Genomic DNA, 27,970 nt, shown 5'->3' with positions numbered 1-27,970 from the left:
GCCCAAAGAATATTATCCAACGTTTTCTGATTATGTCTGTGAGTCTGTCTATATGTTCATATAGTTCTCTGGTTGGTCTCTTCATCCATGTACCATCTCTGTGTACTGCTCCAAAAATTTTCTCAGGATATTACGTTCTATCTTTTCTGTCTCTGTGATGCCTAATGCAACGATTGTGGTCATTTCTGATGCATAGAGGGCTTCTGGTAGTACAACTGTACTGTATACTGTAGTGCCTGAGTTTCGTCTGTCACACACACACACACACACACACATATATATATATATATATATATATATATATATATATATATATATAAACCTTAATGCGTATTTTCAAGCGGCTCATAAAGTAATGACTATCATGTTTTATAACATTGTTGTCCACAGATACGCAGGAACCAGATTTGTTATTTCTAATTGAACAATACCGCATTTTTACCGCAGTGTAAAACGGACCCAATGAAACCGTTTCACATCTCTGAAGCTGTGAACACAATGACAACTTGCAGAACTTTGCCAACTATTCGTCAAAGTCTGTATCACTGATGAAGCAAAAGATATTTGTAGTAAGAAGATTCACTCCCTCGCTCTATACAGGGATGGGAATGGGAAGATCGTGTGCTATTTGCTGTACTTTTTCATATGTCAAACATAACTGAGGAGTAGAAAGAAAATCCTTCTGTTACGTTTTAAGTTACAGGTGTTCATTATTAAAGATGCACTGTATTACTTTATGAACCGCTTGAAAAAAACGCTTAAAACTACTCATTAAGGTTAAAATAGATTGTAAATATATATAATCCATCTTTAACACGTTGAAAGATAATTGTGTTGTGGAAGTTCACCACTTCACACTGAATGTGGATTGGAACAGAAATATTGTACACTATTTGTTGCGAATTATTTTCAAATTTCTTAGATGAAAAACAGTGAGAAAATCCTTTGGTAAGTTTCCATTCCAGTCGTTCACTATTAAAAATATGGTTGTTTTCCATTCTAGGCGTTCACTATTAAAAATATGGTGGGTTACGGGATTCCTCCTAGAATTCGCAATTTATTTTTGTGTGAGTCATTAAACATTTCTCATTTGAAGTGGCGTTATCGGTTATAAGGAACAGCTACATTTCTCTTGTTGACAGGCTTAATTTTACTATTCTGCCAAAACAGTATGAACTGCACAAACTCACCTTGCAATAGCTACTGTTATAGGAAACAATGTCTCATTATAAAAGCAATAAGCGTCCAGAGGAAAACCTCATTATGTCAGCTTGCTGAAACGAAAGATAAGAAATTTCACGTTTATTTTCATACTAGAAAACTCTCTTTTCAGTAGCAGTCAAGGAATTTTTTTAAAAAAATTGCAGAACTGGATTGAAAAAAAATAAAAAAAACTGCAGCTTAAATTAAATCGACGTAGATAAGAAAGTTCCTTATGTTCGGCATATGGAAAAATACTCCCCTCATTGTGTGCTATTATTTACCAAATTCTCGTTTCGATATCTCGAACGATTTAGAAGATCTGAGGTATGTTATGAATATTTCATTCTCGTATGCGTGCGCTTCTGAGTGAACACGCTACATAAATACTATTTTCTCGAGATTGCAGACTTAGTGAAATTTCCTTACCAGTAACATATGATGTAATATTCACCAAACGCAAAATCATAGCGGCCCATATATTTTATTGCAAACTTTCTCGAATTTCGCGTCGCGTCTTACTTAAATGAGAATATCACATTAAGTATGACTGTTAGCGTGATGATGGACAAAATCTTTTTTTTTGATGAGTTATTTCTGTAAACCCGTGTTGGAAAGAGTACAGAACCAATGGAGTGCATGTGATGTTCTATCCATAATGGCACTTCTGCACCTTGACTATCAGGCTAATTCGAACAGCCTGGTGTCCCGGTCCGAGCCGTCGTCCTCAGGTGGCGAAGCTGAAGTTGTGGTATGTGCTTGGACTGTGAGCTCTGTGACAACTGATATAGTCACTACCTTTATGCTCTACGAGGCAAGCTCTGCTGCGTCTTACCTACATCGGAACCGGGTTTAGGACTGATTGGTTGTCTTCTTAGGTTCTATAGGTGAAGCCCTAATGTATGGCCGTGCCCGATTACAGACATACTGCATATCACTCACTTAGTCAACCTGTGGTTCCAGGAGTGAAGATCAAATACGTGTTTCCTTGTCTGTACTCTATGCAACTTTAAGCTCGTCTGGCTTGCGATGGTGCCTGAACTGCAACGAGACTGATGTTTGCAACGTAGAGATATTAAACTATCGCTTATAGCAACTAAAAAGGAGACAGGTCAGTCATTGACATGCTGTGAACGCAAACAAAGTTATTAACCATGCCTAACATACGACAGTATATCATTGAAGAGGGTGAATGTTATATATTATATGCAGTTTTTTCTACATAATACTTTCATATATTTTCTTATTGTTACGCAACTTCATCTACATGACTTTGAATATATGACTTTATATATGCGAAACAAAGGAAATTAGAAAGTTCTCGGTCTGACACAGAGGTGGTGATAATATCAATAAAATTCAACATTGGGTTTAAGTTGGGCAATGACGTAAGTCAAGTGTCATCTTCCAGAACGATTTTTTAGCCTGCAGCGGAGTGTACCCTCTTTTGAGAGGCGATAAAAATTGTGTGCTTGACCAGGTCTTGAATCCGGAACACCTGCCTGAGCTATCCAGGCATGCCTACGCACTCACAGCTTTACTTCCACCGTTACCATATCTCCTACCTTCCAACTTCACAGAAGTTCTCCTGCATACGGTGCCCTTAATTAGTCTAAGCACCCTATTCAAATCACTGTGTCTTACTGAGCTGGCAGATAGGAGTATAAGTGCAATCAGAGGCTCCCTTACATCATCAATTTTATACAACATATATATAAAATAGTTTATTCATTACAAGAATAAATAACCCTCCAAATTAACAAACGTTTATATGTTATACAGAATAGAAAATCGTTACTCACAAAATATCAGTTCAAGAAGTTTTTAATATCAATGTAACACTGCAGTTCACAGATATTGCCTAATATCTTTAACAATGAATACCTCGCAAAAATTCAGAAAAATTTCCACAACGTCTCAACAACTTTAAAACAGTTTCCTGTAGTGTAAATACAGCAGACACAAGTTCTACAACAAGAAGCATACACTGAGGTGACAAAAGTCATGGGATATCTCGTGTCTGACCTCCGTTTGCCCGGCATAATGCAGCAACTCGACGTGGCATGGACTGAACAAGTCGCTCGAAGTCCCTTGCAGAAATATTGAGCCGTGCTGCCTCTATAGCCGTCCATAATTGCGAAAGTGTTGCCAGTACAGGATTTTATGCACGAACTTACCTCTCGACTATGTCCCATAAACGTTTGATGGGATTCACATCGGGTGATGTGGTCGGCCAAATCATTCGCTCAATTTGTCCAAAATGTTTTTCAAACCAATCGAAAACAGATGTGGCCTGGCGACATGGCGCATTGTTATCCATAAAAATTCCAATGTTGTTTGGTATCATGAACTCCACGAATGGCTACAAATGTTGTCCAATTAGCCGAACATATCCATTTCAGGTCAATGGCTGGTCCAGTTGGGACAGAAGACGCAGTCCATCCCATGTAAACACAGTCCACGTTATTGTGGAGCTACCAGCAGCTTGCACAGTGCCTTGTTGACAACTTGGGTCTGTAGCATCGTTGGGTCTGCACCACACACGAACCCTACGATCAGCTTTTACCAACTGAAATCGGGACTCATATGACCAGGTGACAGTTTTCCTGTCGTGTAGACTCAAACCGAAATGGTCACTAACGTTGGAGAGGCGCTGCAGCTGTTGTCCTGTCAGCAAAGGCACTCATGTTCGTCATACTGTCCTAAGGGATACGTTCATCGTACGTCCCACATTGATTTCTACGGTTATTCACGCAGTGTTGCTTGTCTGTTATCACTGACAACCCTACGGGAACGCCGATGCTCTCGATCGTCAGGTAAAGGCCGTCGGCCACTCCGTTGCCCTTGATGAGAAGTAATGCCTGAAATCTGGTATTCTTGGCACACTCTTGCAACTGTGATTCTCGGAATATTGAATTCCCTAACGATTTGCGAATGGAATGTCTCATGCGGCTAGCTCCAATACCATTCCGGGTTCAGTGTTTGTTGGTTCCCATCGTGCGACCATAATCACGTCGGAACTCCTTTCACATGAATCATCCAAGTACAAACAACAGCTCCGCCAGTGCAGTGCCCTTATATACTTTACGTACGCGGCGTACGCGGTACTACCTCCGTAACATACGTTCATATCGTTACCACAAGACTTTTATCTCCTCAGTGCAAAAATATAACAAAAAAAAGGAAAAACATTAGGTAAAGACTGTTTAATCATGTTAATAAAAAATACAGAACCTTTCAGTAGAACAATAACAAGGTTACAAAAAATGACAGGCTGGATGGAAGATAATTTGATCTATCGAAGTCGCAGCACCCTTTACGTCATACATTTCTCATATGCCAAACATTTCTTAACGATCAGTGGAGCTACTGACGTCCTCTTTCATTACAATATAACCCAGGTTCAAAATATACCTTTGAACATAATGCATTATGTTTCCTAAAACATGCATATTTTAGATACAGGCTAACGGCGTTAGGTCATACACATGCCAGAACTAACAGTAGCGCTTACTCCGTGACAGTAACTTTTCAAGGACATCCAGACAGATTGCAAAATGTTTTAAGGTGAGGCGCAATAGCTCAAAAAAATCATAATAAAGTCCAGCGAGACATTCAACACTTCTAATCTCACCTCAAAAATATCTAGAGTAAATCTCAGACTTAACGCAAGCCGTGTTTACTTGGTAAGCTGTATGTTAGCCACGACAGTAAAAATCGTAGACCACAATCTTACTTTGTGCCACAAATAGGAAACAAGAAGTTCAATAATATTGAACCAGACAGGCATCGCAATATACGATACATCATCTCGGATGAACTACTGTAATCCTTGTGTATCTCTAAGGAAATAGAAATAATTACTGTTCAGATTAAGTATTCCGGTGGCGTTAATCTTTAGACTAAGACGGAAAAGCAAGAACGTATGCAGCCAGAAGTCGGTGATGTTTAACAGCAGTGTACCGTAAAACACACTCCGAACCCAGGTCCCAACACCATAACATCGTCCAATTCAAAATGACCCGACAAGCATCACATGAGAGTGCCCGCAGCGCAGCACTGCTTGTTGAATGTGGCTGTTACTTTCTTGTGAACACACACGTAGAGGTAGGCTCAGTCGTACGCCGCAATATGTATCTGGAAAAATTTGTTCCCGTCTAGAAAGGACTCGAACATTAGTGTAACGCCAGCAAATATTAACTACGAGTCCGTTTACCGCAGTGCAGGTAAACGCGGTACTGTTCGACGGCGCAGAAACCATTTGCCCATCCCCCAAGAGCTAACACCCTGGCCGGCCGCAGTTGCTCAGCGGTTCTAGGCGGTTCAGCCCGGAACTGCGCTGCTACTACGGTCGCAGGTTCGAATCCTGCCTCGGGCATGGATGTGTGTGATGTCCTTAGGTTAGTTAGGTTTAAGTACACTACTGGCCATTAAAATTGCTACACCACGAAGATGTGCTACAGGCGCGAAATTTAACCAACAGGAAGAAGATGCTGTGATATGCAAATGATTAGCTTTTCAGAGCATTCACACAAGGTTGGCGCCAGTGGCGACACCTACAACGTGCTGACATGAGGTAAGTTACCAACCGATTTCTCGTACACAAGCAGCAGTTGACCGGCGTTGCCTGGTGAAACGTTGTTGTGATGCCTCGTGTAAGGAGGAGAAATGCGTACCATCACGTTTCCGACTTTGGTAAAGGTCGGATTGTAGCCTATCGCGATTGCGGTTTATGGAATCACAACATTGCTGCTCGCGTTGGTCGAGATCCAATGACTGTTAGCAGAATATGGAATCGGTGGGTTCAGGAGGGTAATACGGAACGCCGTGCCGGATCCCAACGGCCTCGTATCTCTAGCAGTCGAGATGACAGGCATCTTATCCGCATGGCAGTAACGGATCGTACAGCCACGTCTCGATCCATGAGTCAACAGATGGGGACATTTGCAAGACAACAACTATCTGCACGAACAATTCGACGACGTTTGCAGCACCATGGACTGTCAGCTCGGAGACCATGGCTGCGGTTACCCTTGACGCTGCATCACAAACAGGAGAGCCTGCGATGGCGTACTCAACGACGAACCTGGGTGCACGAATGACAAAACGTCATTTTTTCGGACGAATCCACGTTCTTTTTACAGCATAATGATGGTCGCATCCGTGTTTGGCGACATCGCGGTTAACGCACATGGGAAGCGTGTAGTCGTCATCGCCATACTGGCGTATCAGCCGGCGTGATGGTATGGAGTGCCATTGGTTACACGTCACGGTCACCTCTTGTTCGCATTAACGGCACTTTGAACAGTGGACCTTACATTTGAGATGTGTTAGAACCCGGGCCTCTACCCTTCATTCGATGCCTGCGGAACGCAAAATTTCAGCAGGATAATGACCTACCGCATGTTGCAGGTCCTGTACGGGCCTTTCTGGATACAGAAAATGTTCGACTGCTGCCCTGGCCAGCACATTCTCCAGATCTCTCACTAATTGAAGACGTCTGGTCAATGGTGGCCGAGCAACTGGTTAGTCACAATACGCCAGTCACTACTCTTGATGAACTGTGGTATCGTGTTGAAACTGGATGGGCAGCTGTACCTGTACACGCCATCCAAGCTCTGTTTGACTCAATGCCTAGACGTATCAAGGCCGTTATTACGGCCAGAGGTGGTTGTTCTGGGTACTGATTTCTCAGGATCTATGCACTTAAAATAGCGTGAAAATGTAATCACATGTCAGTTCCAGTATAATACATTTGTTCAATGAATACCCTTTTATCATCTGCATTTCTTCTTGATGTAGCAATTTTAATGGCCAGTAGTGTAGTTCTAAGTCTAGTGGACTGATGACCTCAGATGTTAAGTCCCATAGTGTTCAGAGCCATTTGAACTGCTGTCGGCAGCATTTCCGTCTGAGTGACTCGTAAACACATGAGTGTCTCTCCACTCGGAACGTCCACTTCTGTACGCCACCTGCCCGTCACTTCACATTCTTCAGATAACTTGTCGAAGAGGTCACCTGACCTTGCGATGTCTTTGACACAATCGCTGTCGATTGCAATACCGCCGACCACAGGCGCAGTACCTTGCGCGAATTGTAGTCCTGAGCATTCATGAAAGTGGCGAGTATGGAGTGTGTCAAGATTGGAACTTTGTACAGGCGCTGATAACTGTGCAATTGAGCGCCCCACAAACCAAACATCATCATCATCATCACCCTTGTAGTCCTGAAAGTAAAGCTGTGGGAGCGAGTCGTAAATCGCTCCTATGTACACTACTGGCCATTAAAATTGCTACACCAAGAAGAAATGCAGATGATAAACGGGTATTCATTGGACAAATATATTATACTAAAACTGACATGTGATTACATTTTCACGCAATTTGGGTGCATAGATCCTGAGAAATCAGTACCCAGAGCAACCACCTCTGGCCGTAATAACGGCCTTGATACAACTCGACATTGTGTCAAACAGAGCTTGGATGGCGTGTACATGTACAGGTACCCATGCAACTTCAACACGGTACCACAGTTCATCAAGAGTAGTGACTGGCGTATTGTGACGAGCCAGTTGCTCGGCCACCATCGATCAGACGTTTTCGACTGGTGAGAGATCTGGAGAATGTGCTGGCCAGGGCAGCAGTCGAACATTTTCTGTATCCAGAAAGGCCCGTACAGGACCTGCAACATGCGGTCATGCATTATCCTGTAGGGTTTCGCAGGGTAGAACCATGGGTCGTAACACATCTGAAATGTAAGGTCCACTGTTCAAATTGCCGTCAATGCGAACAAGAGGTGACCGAGACGTGTAACCAATGGAACCCCATACTATCACGCCGGGTGATAGGCCAGTATGGCGATGACGAATACACGCTTCCAATGTGCGCTCACCACGATGTCGCCAAACACGGATGCGACCATCATGGTGCTGTAAACAGAACCTGGATTTATCCGAAAAAATGACTTTTTGCTATTCGTGCACCCAGGTTCGTCGTTGAGTACACCATCGCAGGCGCTCCTGTCTGTGATGCAGCGTCAAGGGTAACTGCAGCCATGGTCTCCGAGCTGACAGTCGATGCTGCTGCAAACGTCGTCGAACTGTTCGTGCAGATAGTTGTTGTCTCGCAAACGTCCCCATCTGTTGACTCCTCCTTACACGCAGCATCACAACAACGTTTCACCGAGCAACGCCGGTCAAATGCTGTTTGTGTATGAGAAATCGGTTGGAAACTTTCCTCATGTCAGCACGTTGTAGGTGTTGCCACCGCCGCCAACCTTGTGTGAATGCTCTGAAAAGCTAATCGCTCCGGCATCTTCTTCCTGTCGGTTAAATTTCGCGTGTGTGGCACGTCATCATCATGGTGTAGCAATTTTGAAAGGACAGTAGTTTAGCTCTGCCTGTACAGGATTTTCGCAAAAAATTCAAAAGTTTCAGGTTCGAGTCCCGGTTCGGAACACTGTTTTAATCTTCCAGTAAGCTTCAAACATCATATTGGCCTGTGGATCGCTTCTTGCACGTCTTACGCTTGGAAAAGGCCGATGAATTGTACAGTCTCAGTGTTATGCCTCTGTGGTGTGCTATAGTGTGCTGCTATAAGCTTGATATCTTATTTCTGCAGCATGGGCAAACTTCAAATGAGCTGAAGTACGTGACAGTGAATGTGACGGACATAGCGATTTGCAGCACGAAGCTGCTCGTACTGGAAGGAATGCTGTGTGCTGGAGGAGTGAGCAACCAAGACTCCTGCCAGGTGAGTCTACTGTCCTTATATAGATAATAGTCCCTTCGCACGTGTTAAGTCCTCGTAGTAATCACGACGTGTGTCCCACTTCCGTCATAGATTTCTTCGAGTAGATGATGACGCAATATATTTCATCTTCAGCACACTTCTCACAGAAATACCCATAGATTATTTATTATTTAATAATTTATTTCTTCAGTTCTTACCCGTTACGTACAATTTAAGCTCTCTCTTTCACATCACTACTATCTAAAGTTAGTATTGTTTTCTGTGCATCGGTATCTAATGAAATTACATGTACTACTACAGCTAATAGGTTACTGTTTACCATACCACAGTGATTACTGCTGTTAATTACGACAGCATCCACTAAAAAAACCTGCTGTACTTACCACTACTCGTGCACTATTACCTGTAATTACTGTCCACTATACCTATATGAAATATATTTCAAACAGTTTTTGCATACTATATTCCACCCCCCCAGTCCGTAGGCGCGTCCTGCCACTCTGTAACATCGACGTTTTCGTCATTCATAATTTACAGACGTTCATAGATAATGTTTTTCCTATATTTCGTGCACATTTAGTAACTATTTACGAACCATTTCTATATATGTAACGTAATCTGTGAAAATATTACACTGGCGGGAAAAAGTTGTAACATCAAAAAGGAATTGTGCGACAAAAACGAAAGTTGAAAGGCGTGTTTATACATATGAAAGATGTGTGGTGTCACCGCCAGACACCACACTTGCTAGGTGGTAGCCTTTAAATCGGCCGCGGTCCGTTAGTATACGTCGGTCCCGCGTGTCGCCACTATCAGAGATTGCAGACCGAGCGCCGCCACACGGCAGGTCTAGAGAGACTTCCTAGCACTCGCCCTAGTTGTACAACCGACTTTGCTAGCGATGGTTCACTGACAAAATACGCTCTCATTTGCCGAGACGATAGTTAGCATAGCCTTCAGCTACGTCATTTGCTACGACCTAGGTTGGTTGGTTGGTTTGGGGAAGGAGACCAGACAGCGAGGTCATCGGTCTCATCGGATTAGGGAAGGACGGGGAAGGAAGTCGACCGTGCCCTTTGAAAGGAACCATTTGCCTGGAGCGATTTAGGAAAATCACGGAAAACCTAAATCAGGATGGCCGGACGCGGGATTGAACCGTCGTCCTCCCGAATGCGAGTCCAGTGTCTAACCACTGCGCCACCTCGCTCGGTGCTACGACCTAGCAAGGCGCCATGTTCAGTTACTATTGATATTGTAAATAATGTACAGACAAGAGCTACGTTCAACATTAATGGATTATAGTTAAGTATTCCACCAGCTACATCCTTTTTTTTTAGTCTGAATTCCTTATCCTGTTCCAGACCTCACGCCAGCCTGCGTGAGCTTAAACGCGTGCCTTTCGGCTTCCTCTAAACTTCGTGGGTTGGCTCTCCTGCCAATCCACAACAAGACGTATACTCAAATTTCGCCCCAATTGCATAAGAGTGCCGCTAGTAGCGTCACTACGAGGATGCAAATCAGGTTGGTTTTAAATACACGCTGTTACGGTCGTGAGCGTTACTTACTTTTGAGATTGGATGTGGTTAGTTGATGTTAGTCAAAAATGCCTTTAAGGGGACAAAGACGCCATTGTCAGTACGTCATTGAGTTTGAGCGAGGTCGTGTAATAAGGCTACGAGAAGCTGGGTATTCCTTCTGCAATACTGCAGAAAGGCTTTGCAAGAATTTAGCCACTGTACGTGATTGCTGGCGGCGGTGATCACGGGAAGAACGGGTTCCGGATGTCAACGTGATACTATCGAGAGGGAAGACCATCTAGTTTAGCTTATGACTCTGCCGCAGTGTACTGCATCTGCGTCAGCAATTTGAGCCGAAGTTGGCACCACAGTGACAAAACGAACGGTTACAAATCGGTTACTTGATGGACAGTTCTGAGCTAGATGCCCTGCAGCGTGTATTCCACTGATACCAAACCACTGCCATTTACGACTTTAGTGATGCTAAGCGAGAGCTCATTGGAGGGCAGGGTGGGGGTTTGTTGTGTTTTCTGATGGATGCTGGTCCTGCCTCGGTGCCAGTGATGGCCATGTGTTGGCAAGAACGGGGCCAGTTTGGGGCCTGCAACCAACATCTCTTAAGTGCTAGGCGCATTGGACCTACAACTGGCGTTATGGTGTGGGGTGCGATTTTGTATGACAGCAGGAGACTCCCGTGGTTATCCAGCGCACCTTGACTGCAACTCTGTACGTCAATTTGATGATCCAAACACGTTGTGCTGCCATTCATGAAAAGCATTCCAGGGGGTGTTTTCCAACAGGATAACGTACGCCCACATACCGCTGTTGGAACCCAATACGCTCTTCAGAGTGTCGATATGTTATCTTGGCCTGCTCAATCACCAGATCCAATCGAGCACATAAGGGATTTCATCAGACGAAAACTTCAGCATCATCCATCATCCAGAACCAGCACTAAGCGTCCCTGCATTAACCAACCAAGTGCCAACGGGCATGGCATTCCATCCCACAAACTGACATCCGGCACATGTACAACACAATGCATGCACCTTTGCGTGCTTGCATTCAACATTCTGTCGATTACACTGATTATTAATGTACCAGCATTTCAAATTTGCATTAACCTTTGATCTCGCAATGTCAATAATTTGAATATGTTACCTAGACAAATGTATTCCTGAAAGATCATTACGCTGCATTATTTATTTCTTGATGTTGCGTTGTTTTTTCCGTCAGTGTATATTGTTGCTAATCCGTGTATAGCATCGATATAATTGTAACTATATAATAAGAAAAACTGGAGCCCGCCAGTGTGGCCGAGCGGTTCTAGGCGCTTCAGTGTGGAATCGCGCGACCGCTACGGTCGCAGGTTCGAATCCTGCCTCGGGCATGGGTGTGTGTGATGTCCTTAGGTTATTTAGGTTTAAGTAGTTCTAAGTTCTAGGGGACTGATGACCTCAGATGTTAAGTCCCATAGTGCTCAGAGCCATTTGAACCATTTTTTGAAAAACTGGAGGAAAGCATCTCTGTGTTAAGGAGGCAAAAGCACGCCAATGGAGAAGGTGGAAGTGGCGTTGAGAGCGTGCCAACGGACGACGATGTGCTGTCAGCCATTGTAGTGAATGCATGTCGGTTTGAATTCGAGGCTGAAACTTACTGTTGTCTCGAATGACCGTTGCCACCGCTGGTAAAGAACTGGAATGCTGAGATAGTGCTTCGTGGTTTTAGTTAATTACGAGAAGAGCCATGTGTGAAGCATTAAACGCTGAGTCTAAAAGCATCTACTACTTGCCGATGCCGATGCAGCGTTTCGAACATCGTCTCAAAGTAATTTATTTTTTCCTTTAGTATTGTAAGTGACGTCGGCCACTATCTTTTGCGTGGTGCTTTACCAATATAGTTTCATTTACGGATGCATATAGATTATCATTGATCCAAATCATTCTACCTGTAACATATTTCTGACCAGATTCCTAAAATTTGTTTGAGTGTCACTATTAAAAACTTCATAACTACACTCCTGGAAATTGAAATAAGAACACCGTGAATTCATTGTCCCAGGAAGGGGAAACTTTATTGACACATTCCTGGGGTCAGATACATCACATGATCACACTGACAGAACCACAGGCACATAGACACAGGCAACAGAGCATGCACAATGTCGGCACCAGTACAGTGTATATCCACCTTTCGCAGCAATGCAGGCTGCTATTCTCCCATGGAGACGATCGTAGAGATGCTGGATGTAGTCCTGTGGAACGGCTTGCCATGCCATTTCCACCTGGCGCCTCAGTTGGACCAGCGTTCGTGCTGGACGTGCAGACCGCGCGAGACGACGCTTCATCCAGTCCCAAACATGCTCAATGGGGGACAGATCCGGAGATCTTGCTGGCCAGGGTAGTTGACTTACACCTTCTAGAGCACGTTGGGTGGCACGGGATACATGCGGACGTGCATTGTCCTGTTGGAACAGCAAGTTCCCTTGCCGGTCTAGGAATGGTAGAACGATGGGTTCGATGACGGTTTGGATGTACCGTGCACTATTCAGTGTCCCCTCGACGATCACCAGTGGTGTACGGCCAGTGTAGGAGATCGCTCCCCACACCATGATGCCGGGTGTTGGCCCTGTGTGCCTCGGTCGTATGCAGTCCTGATTGTGGCGCTCACCTGCACGGCGCCAAACACGCATACGACCATCATTGGCACCAAGGCAGAAGCGACTCTCATCGCTGAAGACGACACGTCTCCATTCGTCCCTCCATTCACGCCTGTCGCGACACCACTGGAGGCGGGCTGCACGATGTTGGGGCGTGAGCGGAAGACGGCCTAACGGTGTGCGGGACCGTAGCCCAGCTTCATGGAGACGGTTGCGAATGGTCCTCGCCGATACCCCAGGAGCAACAGTGTCCCTAATTTGCTGGGAAGTGGCGGTGCGGTCCCCTACGGCACTGCGTAGGATCCTACGGTCTTGGCGTGCATCCGTGCGTCGCTGCGGTCCGGTCCCAGGTCGACGGGCACGTGCACCTTCCGCCGACCACTAGCGACAACATCGATGTACTGTGGAGACCTCACGCCCCACGTGTTGAGCAATTCGGCGGTACGTCCACCCGGCCTCCCGCATGCCCACTATACGCCCTCGCTCAAAGTCCGTCAACTGCACATACGGTTCACGTCCACGCTGTCGCGGCATGCTACCAGTGTTAAAGACTGCGATGGAGCTCCGTATGCCACGGCAAACTGGCTGACACTGACGGCGGCGGTGCACAAATGCTGCGCAGCTAGCGCCATTCGACGGCCAACACCGCGGTTCCTGGTGTGTCCGCTGTGCCGTGCGTGTGATCATTGCTTGTACAGCCCTCTCGCAGTGTCCGGAGCAAGTATGGTGGGTCTGACACACCGGTGTCAATGTGTTCTTTTTTCCATTTCCAGGAGTGTATGTCAACAAAGACAATCATTACATTATGTAGAAAAGAGTTTACGGATTGAGTCTGTGGTGTCACCGCCAGACACCACACTTGCTAGGTGGTAGCCTTTAAATCGGCCGCGGTCCGTAGTATACGTCGGACCCGCGTGTCGCCACTATCAGGATTGCAGACCGAGCGCCACCACACGGCAGGTCTAGTCTAGAGAGACTCCCTAGCACTCGCCCCAGTTGTACAGCCGACTTTGCTAGCGATGGTTCACTGCCTGCATGCGCTCTCATTTGCAGAGACGACAGTTTAACATAGCCTTCAGCTACGTCATTTGCTACGACCTAGCAAGGCGCCATATTCAGTTACTATGTATCCTGAACATATAATACTGTGAATCATGTACCGTCAAGAGCGACGTTCATCATTAATGGATTAAAGTTAAGTATCAAACTAATTACGTCCGCTTTCTGAATTCTCATTCCTTGTCATGTTCCAGACATCACGTCAGTATAGTCCTTCTCTCCTCACGCTAGGCTGCGTGGGCTAAAACGCGTGCATTTCGGCCTCCAGTTGTAACACGGTGTTGGCTCTTCTGCCAACACAACAGAGTCTAGTTAAGTTGCGGAGGGAATACACTGCTGGGAAAAAAATGTTACACCCTTTTAGCGGTTTCCAATTCACTTAAAATTTATTGTTGCAACAATTTATATGGAGTACATGAAATGTTTACGTCTACAGATGAATAGCAAAAGCGGTTCTGAGGTGCGGGTATCGACCGATGCTGAAACACCTATATTAGTACGTGTTGTAGCCGCCACGAGCGGCAATCCAGGTGCTGACTCTAGCATCCAGTCGATCGTTCAGATGGTGAATGCTGTTCTAGGATACGATAGGCGCACCTGTTCGATCTGTTTGCGCAGCTCTATAAGAGTTGTTGGTTGAGGAGTCGCACGAGTCACTTCTCACCAAATCATATCCCACACATTGATTGGAGACAAGTCCAGAGATAGTGCTGCACGTCTTGCAGAGCACGTTGAGATCATGGGCAATGTGTGGGCGAGCATTATCTTGTTGGAACAACACATATCCTTTCTTTTACGAGAACGGCAAAAACGGGTCTACCAACATTGTGCATGAACCGAGTGCGCCACTCCATCTTCCAAGTGACGCTCTGACGGCACCAGTTGCGCCGTGCAGGTCTATGCTGTGATTCACAATTTTCGGACGTTCGTAGATAATGTTTTTCCTATATTTCGTGTATATTTAGCGACTATTTATGAGCCATTTCTATATACATAAGTTGGAACTTAAATAGTGGCAACACTGCTGTGGAGACACTATGCAATGGAAGCTACTATCGTCGCTGATAGCACACGTTGTTGACATACCTAACTTACCTCCGAGCAAATGGCCTCGCCCGTCCCAAGTCGCCGGCGTGCGCACAATCGAAGGAAACACAGTCACTTGTGAGCAAGCTGTCTAACGTAACGGTGTCACTATCTTTTCGAAACAGGAACAACGAAGTTGGATCAAGATTGAATGTGTCAGAGGTCGTACAGCACAACAGTGTCATCAAGGTCTTCAAGAGGCGTCCGGGGAATCGGCATTGCAGTACAAAACAGTGGTTGGGTAAAAGCCCTCAACGAAAGTCAGCAAACTGGCAGACATGCATCGGGCAGGTCGTCCTAGCGTCTCTGAAGAAGAAGTGCATGCTGTTGCCGCGTTAGTGGACAGTGATCGACGGCATACGATTCGTGAGCTCACCCACGAAACCGGATTAGAGCATACGACTGTGCTTCTCATCCTGAAGGAACAGCTAGGCATGCGAAAAATTCCATCACTATGGGTTCCGCATGACTTGACGGAAATGCAGAAATGGATGCGTTACGATGCTATTCAGACACACTTGGAGCGCTATGAGCGCGAAGGAGAGGCTTTCTTACGACGTATCGTAACACTGGATGAGACATGGGCCACATCGTAGGAGCCAGAACTTAAACGCCAATCCAACGAATGGCGTCGTTATGGATCGCCGTGAAAGTCGAAAGTGCGTCACAGCCCCAGTATGGTGAAAGTTATGGTGTACGACTATGATGGTGTTATCCTAACGCACTACGATCCTCCATGGCAGACCGTCAATGCACAGTTTTACTGTTCGTTTTTGGAGCATCACCTGCAACCAGCCTTGCGAAAGAAGCGGCGACACTTTCTGCGCAACCCACCCATCATTTTGCACGACAATGCGCGGACGCATACAGCGCAAGCTGTGGCTGCTCTGTTCTGTCCATGGGACTAAGAAGTACTGTACCATCCACCATACTCCTCGGCCTTAAGTCCTTGTGACTTTGATTTGATTCCGAAGATGAAGGAACCACTACGTGGGATTCGCTTCAGAACTGTTCCAGAGATTCGACAGGCAGCAGACTGATCCATTCGCACCATGAAAAGAACAGACTCTGCTAACGGTATACTACGCTTTCCACATCGCTGGCAACGGGTTCTACACAACGCTGGTGACTACTTTGAAGGACAGTAACAGCTGCAAACATGTAGCTCTTTTGTATCGACTGTGAATAAATAGTTGCCACTATTTAAGTTCCAACACTCGTATGTACTGCGATCTGTGAAAATACTACGCTGGTGGAAAAAATCGCAATAACAAATAGGGAGTGAGACAGGGTTGTAGCCTCTCCCCTATGTTATTCAATCTGTACATTGAGCAAGCAATAAAGGAAACAAAAGAAAAGTTCGGAGTAGGTATTAAAATCCATGGAGAAGAAATAAAAACTTTGAGGTTCGACGATGACATTGTAATTCTGTCAGAGACAGCAAATTACTTGGAAGAGCAGTTGAACGGAATGGACAGTGTCTTGAAGGTAGGATATAAGATGAACACCAACAAAAGCAAAACGAGGATAATGGGATGTAGTCGAATCAAGTCGGGTGATGCTAAGGGAATTGGATTAGGAAATGAGACACGTAAAGTAGTAAAGGAGTTTTGCTATCTGGGCAGCAAAATAACTGATGATGGTCGAAGTAGAGAGGATATAAAATTTAGACTGGCAATGGCAAGGAAAGCGTTTCTGAAGAAGAGAAATTTGATAACATCGAGTATAGATTTAAGTGTCAGAAAGTCCTTTCTGAAAGTATTTGTATGGAGTGTAGCTATGTATGGAAGTGAAATATGGACGCTAAATAGTTTGGACAAGAAGAGAATAGAAGCTTTCGAAATGTGGTGCTACAGAAGAATGCTGAAGATTAGATGGGTAGATCGTATAACTAATGAGGAGGTATTGAATAGGATTGGGGAGAAGAGAAGTTTGTGGCACAACTTTACTAGAAGAAGGGATCAGACGGTAGAACATGCTCTGAGGCATCAAGGGATCACCAATTTGGTATTGGAGGGCAGCGTGGAGGGTAAAAATCGTAGAGGGAGACCAAGAGATGAATACACTAAACAGATACAGAAGGATGTAGGTTGCAGTAGGTACTGGGAGATGAAGAAGCTTGCACAGGATAGAGTAGCATGGAGAGCTGCATCAAACCAGTCTCAGGACTGAAGACCACAACAACAACAACAACAACAACAAGGAGTTGTGTCACACAAACGAAAGTTGAGCGGAAGATGGTCTATAGGTGTGCATGCCCATACTCCCACTGCTAATAGCCGATTCGTGTTGACGCGTCTGGGCGCAGAAACCCTCTTATCTGTGCTTTGGTAGCTGTAAGATCTGCCACTGCTGCCATTAGAGCGTCTGTGCTGCGTGGAAGTCCAGAACCCTGTCTGCAGTTGTGAGGATGTGCACGTGTCCACCAGCATCTCTACATAACTGACGCAACACGTCCAACTTGTGTGGCGATTCTGCGAAAGGACCATCCAGGCACTTGAAATACAACATTTTCACCCTTTTCAAGCTCGTTCAGTTGCCTGTAGGAAGCACGAGTACGACTCCATGGCATGATCGGCTGCTTGCTTCACTCTTTTGAACCACACTGAGTCTTCTGCTTATGAGCATTCCTTATTAAAGGACAGACACAGATAGCGCTCTGGTAGATCTGCCATTGCGCTATCTGTTGGCGGACGACGTTGATACCATTATCAGTAAATCTACTACACTCCAGGTGGCATATGCCATCGTCTGATCAAAATCGACATTATTTTTCTAGGTGTCAGAAAGTCCTTTCTGAAAGTATTTGTATGGAGTGTAACCATGTATGGAAGTGAAATATGGACGCTAAATAGTTTGGACAAGAAGAGAATAGAAGCTTTCGAAATGTGGTGCTACAGAAGAATGCTGAAGATTAGATGGGTAGATCGTATAACTAATGAGGAGGTATTGAATAGGATTGGGAAGAAGAGAAGTTTGTGGCACAACTTTACTAGAAGAAGGGATCGGTTGGTAGAACATGCTCTGAGGCATCAAGGGATCACCAATTTGGTATTGGAGGGCAGCGTGTAAACACTGTAAGCCATAAAGACGACGTACCACGAAGAGATTATCCGAATGGGATGAAAACGAGTAAATGTGCTTTACATGTACAGATAGACAAATGACCACAATTTCAGAAAAAAGTTGGATGATTAATTGAAGGGAAAGAGCTTTACAAATTGACCAACTCAATAGAGCGTTGGTCCACCTCTGGCCCTAATGCAAGCAGTTATTCGGCTTGGTATTGATTGACAGAGTTGTTGCATGTCCTCTTCAGGGATATCATGCCAAATTCTGTACAATTGGTGAATTATATCGTCAGAATCCTGAGATGATTGGAAAGCCCTGCCTATAAAGCTGCTAACTTTCTCAATTGGAGCTAGATCCGGCGACGTTGCTGGTCAAGGTATGGTTTTGCGTACACAAAGACAAGAAGCAGAAACTTTCACCGTGTGCGGGGGGAGAGGGGGCCGGGATTATCTAGCTGAAATGTAAGCTCAGGGTGGCTTGCCGTGAAGTGCAACATAACGGGGCGTAGAAGATCGCTGACGTACTGCTGTGCTGTAAGGGTGTCGCGGATGACAACCAATGAGGTTTTGCTAGGAAATGAAATGGCCCCCCAGACCATTACTCCTGACTGAAGAGACGTATCGTGGACGACAGTGAGGTTAGTATCCCACCGCTGTCCGGGGCGTCTCCAGACATGTCCTCGCTGGTCATCTGGTCATCAGATCTCGGTTCGAAGCGGGACTCATCACTGAAAATAATTCTACTCTAGTCAGTGAGATTCCAGGCCGAAGACGTGCCTGGAGACTTGTCTGTCGCCCCTTCATACGGCCTGACAAAATGGAGTTTGGGTCTGAGTTGCCATTTCTTTTCATATCAGGATCCTATGGTTGCTATGCGTGGCAACCTTAGAGCATACCGATACGTTGATGATATGCTACGCTGCGGTTTGTTGCATTTCTTAGCAAGCCATCGTGGGCCTACGTTTCAGCAAGATAATGCCCGCCCGCACACGGCGAGAGTTTGCACTGCTTTTCTTCGTGCTTGTCAAACACTACGTTGACCAGCAAGGATGGCCGATCTCTCCCTAATTGAGAACGTTTTGAGCATTATGGGCGGGGGCCTCCATACGTATCGGAATTTTCATGCTCTAAATCGCCAGTTAAACAGAATTTGGCACGATATTCCCCAGGAGGATGTCCAACAACTCTGTCAACCAATGACAAGCCAAATAGTTGCTTGCGTAATTCCCAGAAATGGACCTAAGGAATACTGTCTCACCCATCTGTGAAGCTCTTTCTCTTGAATAAACCATCCAATTTTTCTGAAAATGTGATCATTTGTTTGTCTGTACATCACATATACCTATTTCCGTCCTATGTGGATAATTCTTTTGTGGTGTCTCACTCTTCTCTGTCTTTGGGTGACATTTAAACTTCATGAAAAGATAACAATTAAACTATAAGTAACTTTATTCTGACAGTAATACTCGAACTTAAGAAACTTTTATGAGAAATGATTAAACTATGTTAGCACTGCATTGTTTGCAAAGAGTGGAAACTGTATGTTCAGCTGTTATGTGATTTTTGTGGCTATGGGATATCTTTCCAAGGAAAGTAGGGCCGCAGATTATCTTCCTCGCCGGCCGGAGTGGCCGAGCGGTTCTAGGCGCTACGGTCTGGAACCGCGCGACCGCTACGGTCGCAGGTTCGAATCCTGCCTCGGGCATGGATGTGTGTCATGTCCTTAGGTTAGTTAGGTTTAAGTAGTTCTAAGTTCTAGGGGACTAATGACCTCAGAAGTTAAGTCCCATAGTGCTCAGAGCCATTTGAACCATTTTTTTTTATCTTCCTCAGTTACTTTAGATGTTGCTTTATTTAAAATCGTCTAAAATATTATTATAACCGTTAATGTGACGGTGCGCTTTTAAGGTTAGTTAGTGTCACACAGTCATATATTTAATCAATATTAGAGGTAAAATATGATTAGGTAGTTTTCTTCATGAAATTTATTCATATTTGGTTTTTACTGACTACTTCATTCTTCTCCACAGGGAGACAGTGGTGGGCCACTCGTGTGTAATGGTTCACTTGCCGGAATAGTCAGCTTTGGCTACTACTGCGGTCTGCCAGACTACCCTGGCGTGTACACCGACGTGTCCAAATTTGCCGACTTCCTCAACTATTCGCTGACCAGAGCCGGCGCCGCGTCAGTGACGTCACCAGGCTACCAGACGCTGGCCGTCGTCTGCTTCATCGTAGCCACGTGGGCAGCGTGGGGAGCGGCCAGCCGGGTCTAACTCTGCTGCCAGTTTCACTGCCAAGTACTACCCCATGGGACAGTCTCTGTACCAACAAAATTGTGGCTCTCATAAATGGATGTCTTATGTAGGTTTACTGCTCTCTCATCAGTAAAAGGGCATGCGATTTTCTGCTGTTAATGTACTTTATTACATCTAATGTCATACATTAATGCTGGTACGAGTGAAACTGCCTTAGAACATAGACAATATATACCGTCATGATATCCTTATATTGAAACCAACATCGCGTTCAGCTGACTAATGGCGGGATCCATATTCAGCCAACTCGTGGACTACTGTTCACATTATCTTGATTTTAGTATTTTCAGTAAGGGTTTCTTTATTAAAATGGTGTAGTATTGTACAGCATTTGGTTGCACCGAAATATATGTGCAAGCAGCTAATACAAGATGTACATAAATGTTTACCCTGATAACGAAACACTGTAACTCTTTACTACATATAGTAAATGAAACGTCCGTTATACCACTCATTGCTCTACTCACTAAATTTTGAACCTTATATGAACGTTTAATGCTGCTAATACATTTCAACATTTAAATCACTTCAACGTCTGCACCTCTGGTTGCTGTTGTTGTGGGCTTCAGTCCTGAGACTGGTTTGATGCAGCTCTCCATGCTACTCTATCCTGTGCAAGCTTCTTCATCTCCCAGTACCTACTGCAGCCTACATCCTTCTGAATCTGCTTAGTGTATTCATTTCTTGGTCTCCCTCTACGATTTTTACCCTCCACGCTGCCCTCCAATACTAAATTCGTGATCCCTCGATGTCTCAGAACATGTCCTACCAACCGATCCCTTCTTCTAGTCAAGGTGTGCCACAAGCTCCTCTTCTCCCCAATTCTATTCAATACCTCCTCATCAGTTGCGTGATCTACCCATCTAACCTTCAGCATTCTTCTGTAGCACTACATTTCGAAAGCTTCTATTCTCTTCTTGTCTAAACTATTTATCGTCCACGTTTCACTTCCATACATGGCTACACTCCATACAAATACTTTCAGAAACGACTTCCTGACATTTAAATCTGTACTCTATGTTAACAAATTTTTCTTCTTCAGAAATGCTTTCCTTACCATTGCCAGTCTACATTTTATATCCTCTCTACTTCGACCATCATCAGTTATTTTGCTCCCCAAATAGCAAAACTCCTTTACTACTTTAAGTGTCTCATTTCCTAATCTAATTCCCTCAGCATCACCCGACTTCGTTTTGCTTTTGTTGATGTTCATCTTATACCCTCCTTTCAAGACACTGTCCATTCTGTTCAACTGCTCTTCCAAGTCCTTTGCTGTCTCTGACAGAATTACAATGTCATCAGAAAACCTCAAAGTTTTTATTTCTTCTCCATGGATTTTAATACCTACTCCGAACTTTTTTTTTTTGTTTCCTTTATTGCTTGCTCAATATACAGATTGAATAACATCGGGGATAGGCTACAACCCTGTCTCACTCCCTTCCCAACCACTGCTTCCCTTTCATGTCCCTCAACTCTTATAACTGCCATCTGGTTTCTGTACAAATTGTAAATAGCCTTTCGCTCCCTGTATTTTATCCCTGCCACCTTCAGAATTTGAAAGAGAGTATTCCAGTCAACATTGTCAAAAGCTTTCTCTAAGTCTACAAATGCTAGAAAAGTAGGTTTGCATTTCCTTAACCTTCTTCTAAGATAAGTCGTAGGGTCAGTATTACCTCACGTGTTCCAACATTTCTACGGAGTCCAAACTGATCTTCCCCGAGGTCGGCTTCTATCAGTTTTTGCATTCGTCTGTAAAGAATTCGCGTCAGTATTTTGCAGCTGTGACTTATTAAAGTGATAGTTCAGTAATTTTCGCATCTGTCAACACCTGCTATTTTTAGCATTTGAATTATTGTATTCTTCTTGAAGTGTGAGGATATTTCGCCTGTCTCATACATCTTGCTCATCAGATGGTAGAGTTTTGTCAGGACTGGCTCTCCAAAGGCTGTTAGTAGTTCTAATGGAATGTTGTCTACTCCTAGGGCCTTGTTTCGACTCAGGTCTTTCAGTGCTCTGTCAAACTCTTCACGCAGTATCATATCTCCCATTTCATCTTCATCTACATCCTCTTCCATTTCCATAATATTGTCCTCAAGTACATCGCCCTTGTATAGACCCTCTATATACTCCTTCCACCTTTCTGCTTTCCCTTCTTTGCTTAGAACTGGGTTTCCATCTGTTGATATTCATACAAGTGGCTCTCTTTTCTCCAAAGGTCTCCTTAATTTTCCTGTAGGCAGTATCTATCTTACCCCTAGTGAGATAAGCCTGTACATCCTTACATTTGTCCTTTAGCCATCCCTATTTAGCCATTTTGCACTGCCTGTCGATCTCATTTTTGAGACGTTTGTATTCCTTTTTGCCTCCTTCATTTACTGCCTTTTTATATTTTCTCCTTTCATCAATTAAATTCAATATTTCTTCTGTTACCCAAGGGTTTCTGCTAGCCCTCGTCTTTCTACCTATTTGATCCTCTGCTGCCTTCACTATTTCATCCCTCAAAACTACCCATTCTTCTACTACTGTATTTCTTTCCCCAATTCCTGTCAATCGTTCCCTTATACTCTCCCTGAAACTCTGTACAACCTCTGGTTCTTTCAGTTTATCCAGGTCCCATCTCCGTAAATTCCCACCTTTTTGCAGTTTCTTCAGTTTTAATCTACAGTTGATAACCAATAGATTGTGGTCAGAGTCCACTTCTGCCCCTGGAAATGTCTTACAATTTGAAACCTGGTTCCTAAATCTCTGTCTTACCATTATATAATCTATCTGATACCTTTTAGTATCTACAGGGTTCTTCCAAGTATACAACCTTCTTTCATGATTCTTGAACCAAGTGTTAGCTATGATTAAGTTATGCTCTGCGCAAAATTCTACCAGGCGGCTTTCTCTTTCATTTCTTAGCCCCAATCCATATTCTCTTACTATGTTTCCTTCTCTCCTTTTTCCTACTCTTGAATTCCAGTCACCCATGACTATTAAATTTTCGTCTCCCTTCACTACCTGAATAATTTCTTTTATCTCATCATACATTTCATCAATTTCTTCGTCATTTGTAGAGCTAGTTGGCATATAAACTTGTACTACTGTAGTAGGCGTGGGCTTCGTGTCTATCTTGGCCACAATAATGCGTTCACTATGCTGTTTGTAGTAGCTTACCCGCACTCCTATTTTTTATTCATTATTAAACCTACTCCAGCATTACCCCTATTTGGTTTTGTATTTATAACCCTATATTCACCTTACAAAAATTTTGTTCCTCCTGCCACCGAACTTCACTAACTCCCTCTATATCTAACTTTAACCTATCCATTTCTCTTTTTAAATTTTCTAACCTACCTGCCCGATAAGGGATCTGACATTCCTCGCTCTAATCCGTAGAACGCCAGTTTTCTTTCTTCTGATAACGACGTCCTCCTGAGTAGTCCCCGCCCGGAGATCCGAATGGGGGACTATTTTACCTTCGGATTATTTTACCCAAGAGGACGTCATCATCATTTAATTATACAGTAAAGCTGCATGCCCTCGGGAAAAATTACGGCTATAGTTTCCCCTTACTTTCAGCCGTTCGCCGTACCAGAACAGCAAGGCCATTTTGGTTAGTGTTACAAGGCCAGATCAGTCAATCATCCAGACTGTTGCCCCTGCAACTACTGAAAAGGCTGCTGCCCTTTTCAGAAATCACACGTTTGTCTGGCCTCTCAACAGATACCCCCCCGTTGTGGTTGCACCTACGGTACGGCTACCTGTATTGTTGAGGCACGCAAGTCTCCCCACCAACGGCAAGGTCCATGGTTCATGGGGGAAACACCCAAAATATCAAGCTGGTATTCAGTCTCTTGCCACACAGTCTGCATGTCTGGTGCGACTGTGCTAATGGCATCTCTGGTGCTTTGCTGCAACGTCATAAATCAGGTACTACTGCTTTGTACACAATATCTCTCATATACCCGAAAATAAAGAAATCTAAGGGGGTAATGTCAGGCGATTTCGAAAGCCACGGAATTGAGCCGTCCCTGCCTGTCCACTAGTGAGGCTTCACTTCGGTGGTATATGTGTAAGTTTTGACCACACTAGGTCCTTTTGTAAATACATTCATATTTTTCAGTGGAATATTCTTTAAGTGTGACTTTTTCTCTTCATCGATCGTTGTGCATTCTGAAAGCTTAGAATTAATTTGTATCAATATGTCTTCGCATTCATACTCTGTCTGTGACATAGGTGTAGGTGCGCAGTGTTGATCAGTCTCGTGTATCATCTGTAGTTTATATCCAGTGCAGCGTTTGTCGTGTCCAACTGTTCTCGTGTCTAATTTTACACATATCTCACTGTCTTCACTAAAAAAATAACAAATACCTTTGGAGAAGTCTATAGTGGAGTTCTTCTCACACAAAAAATCATTCTCTGAAATACAATTCGTAGATAAGTGTGGAATGACGAGGAATGGCCACCGTGTAGTCGCATTGCCTATCGCGTCAGACTGCTGTGTAAGTGAAGGATTGTATGTATGTGTCTGTTCAGATGTGGTATATTGTGTTTTGTGGTCGATCACCTGTTTCTTTTCGACAAATAACCAGTTACTGTGTCTGGCGCTACGGCTGGGAATTTCTCATTCAAACATGTATCGAAATCTTTATCCTTCTGTGCTGCCCAAGTCCGAAATAGCTCAATGAAGTTTGCAACGTGCGTGTCAGTTTCTTTCTGTACAGTGTTGTGTATATGTGAGTGTACCTCATTGAATTTACATTCAACATCCTTCATTCTGATGTATATTTCTTCATTTGTACGAGTAACCATACTTTCACAACAGACTGTGGCTCGGTCTTTTATCTGATGTTTGAGTGCATTGACGTCTGATACTGTCTGATCGTGCTGCAAAGTAAGCTCTGCGAATATCTCCGACAAGCCGTTTACTTGCTCTGTCAAACGAATGATAATCTTGTCAAATAATCACGTCAGTCTTTCTTCGGTCTTTGTTAGATGGTTCGCATTGCCTTTCACAAATTGCGAAATGCTTTCGTCATTCTTTGTCTGTTTTTCATTTAGGTTGGGAATACCTTTCATGGTTGTGTTCAACAGTACGATAAAATTTGCTAGATAATGGCGCTGCTAGCACTACGTTATTAGCTGAGGCGTGCAAGCGCAAGTTTGGTTCGGAATTTGATCTTTCGGAAGTTAACTGCAAAGAAATGTAATTACTTTCTGTCACAATCTGATTTTGTATTTGGTTACTCATGGTGTGGTCGTATGTGTTGGTGTTGCTGTGTGTATCAGTATTCACGTTATCTAATTGTTGTTCCATGTTGGATTGTTTTCCGGTTTTGACCATAATGCAAAATGCGAAAAGAAAAGTAATTAAATTCGTAAGTGTGTAAAATGTGTGTGTATTCCCTATAATAAAGTCATTGATTTTGTTAACATGAATAAATGAAACCAAATCTTCACACGCAAAGTTTCAGTCTTGCTGGCTTATCGCCATGTGATAAGAAATGGACTTGAATGCGGCCATTTTGTGTATTGGAAAGAACCTATTGTTTAAGATGGTAACTATCGTCATAATTTCAATGCACTTGCAAATTGTCAGAAAATGAAATGAACTTGAATTTTAAATGATTTTAACACTGAATCTCAGCACATTGTAAACTGAATGCGAATGCGGATATGCTGTGTCTTGCCGTAATCTGGAATTTAGAAACGCAGTTTGCGATTTCGGCCAGGATATGTCCGGGATTTCATGATTGTTTTCCAAATAATGGTTGATAATTGTTCCTCCGGTTGTTGTTGACTGTCATGGAAAAGAGAACAGCTAACTCTAAAAAACCCGAGTCGCTAGATTCAACATCAAAAGTCGCCAGAAAGTCGCTAAAACTGATTTTCCTAGGGGTGTACCGAAAATTTCGTGCTGTGAATGATGCAATAAGCCAGTAGGGGGGCGGGGGGGGGTAATAAAATATTAATAAAAATTGTCTCATACGTAATTGCTATATTGTCTTAAATGACGCATCGCTTGCAACAACATACATATAAAATACGCTAACGTTTAATTAAACATGTTATCATAATTGACGCAACACATAAATTGTTAATTGTTATTTCAATCACAGTAGTCAAATATACTAGAAATATACAACTATATTTGTAACAAAAAGAAAGCAAGAACTCAGATTAGGTTACAAAATATATACATACTGGTGTGTGAGCTATTCATCGGCGTCACTCAGAAGATCAAATAACTCTTCTGTTTCATCCTTTCACAGAACTGTAGTTGATGTAGAGGGTTGAACGTCGCTCTAAAGACGGTGTTGCAGTTCGACTGGTTTTGTCGCAAAAGAGTAACTTTTGTTCGTTCCAATAACCTCCAATACGTCTGATGGTATGTCAAAAGATGCACAATCTTTATTTTGTTTTTTCAGCTGGTCTCTCAATATGATCAAAGCATTAATTGTGTTTAACGATAATCTGTTACGTCGTTTGGTTTTTATAATGTTCATAGTACTGAATATTCTTTCCACTTCTGCACTTGAATGCGGTAGATATAGAACAGTCATTGCTAGCTGTGAAATCAAAGAAAAAGGATTCTCCCCTGCTGCATTTTTATACTGCAAAACCTCAATCCAAAATCGAACAGTGTTAGTAGTGTTATTCCACCTAATGAAGTTGATATTATGCCATTCTTGCAGCATACCGTCTATGAAATCGCCACTAAAACCCAATTCTTTGGCTACATCCGCTACAGCAATATTTTTATTCACTTTTAGTGTTTCTTCAACATTCAGCATTGACATTTTTTTTCAGGATCGTAACGTTGCTTGGCAGTCTTTGTTGAGTTTCTTTTATGAGTTTCAGACTAAACTGAATGCATCTCTTCTTCAAATAAACTTTATTTCTGTTCAAACATAAAGCCAAGGTTCGGATTTGCGTACATACATTCGCTTGGAACTGGTGTTGTCAACAAATTAACAGTTGGAAAAACTATGTTTTGTCTGAGTGACTGTATGAGAAATACAAGTGTATCTAGTAATTTAGTGGGGTCATTGTCTCCTCTTTCAAAAGCTTTATTGCTATTTGTACATCTTTTAAAGCATGTTTATGGTAAAACATGTAAAGATGATTTGAGTCGTCACAACACATCTTGTACAAAAGATCGGCAGTGTAACAATTGCCTTGAACCATGGCAAGTGAAAAATGTAGCTTTAGTTCTTCCCACTGCTCCAGAATTCTTCGTATTGCTGGTTCAATTGAAAGCCAACGTGTCGCACAGACCTTCAAAATTTTTAGCGGCTGTTTTCCACAATTTATTGTCTCATAA

The 27,970-nt window shown here is 43.6% G+C and overlaps 1 protein-coding gene across 2 annotated transcripts in view; it reads left to right on the top strand.

Annotated features, from left to right (window-relative positions):
* The window catches only part of LOC126253227 (trypsin beta-like), a 112,753-nt gene extending 91,742 nt beyond the window's left edge, over positions 1–21,011 (top strand). The window contains exons 6-7 of one of the 2 annotated variants that reach the window (XM_049954415.1): positions 8,820–8,951; positions 20,374–21,011. In XM_049954415.1, the coding sequence (XP_049810372.1) occupies positions 8,820–8,951; positions 20,374–20,619 (378 nt within the window). In that variant the 3' untranslated portion in view covers positions 20,620–21,011. The remainder of the gene's footprint in view (positions 1–8,819; positions 8,952–20,373) is intronic. The other variant, XM_049954416.1, reaches the window with a different exon arrangement.
* The last annotated feature ends 6,959 nt before the right edge of the window (positions 21,012–27,970 follow it).

This window comes from Schistocerca nitens, chromosome 4, assembly GCF_023898315.1.
Source record: "Schistocerca nitens isolate TAMUIC-IGC-003100 chromosome 4, iqSchNite1.1, whole genome shotgun sequence".
NCBI classification, from domain to species: domain Eukaryota; kingdom Metazoa; phylum Arthropoda; class Insecta; order Orthoptera; family Acrididae; genus Schistocerca; species Schistocerca nitens.
This window is presented reverse-complemented; position numbering and strand designations above follow the sequence as displayed.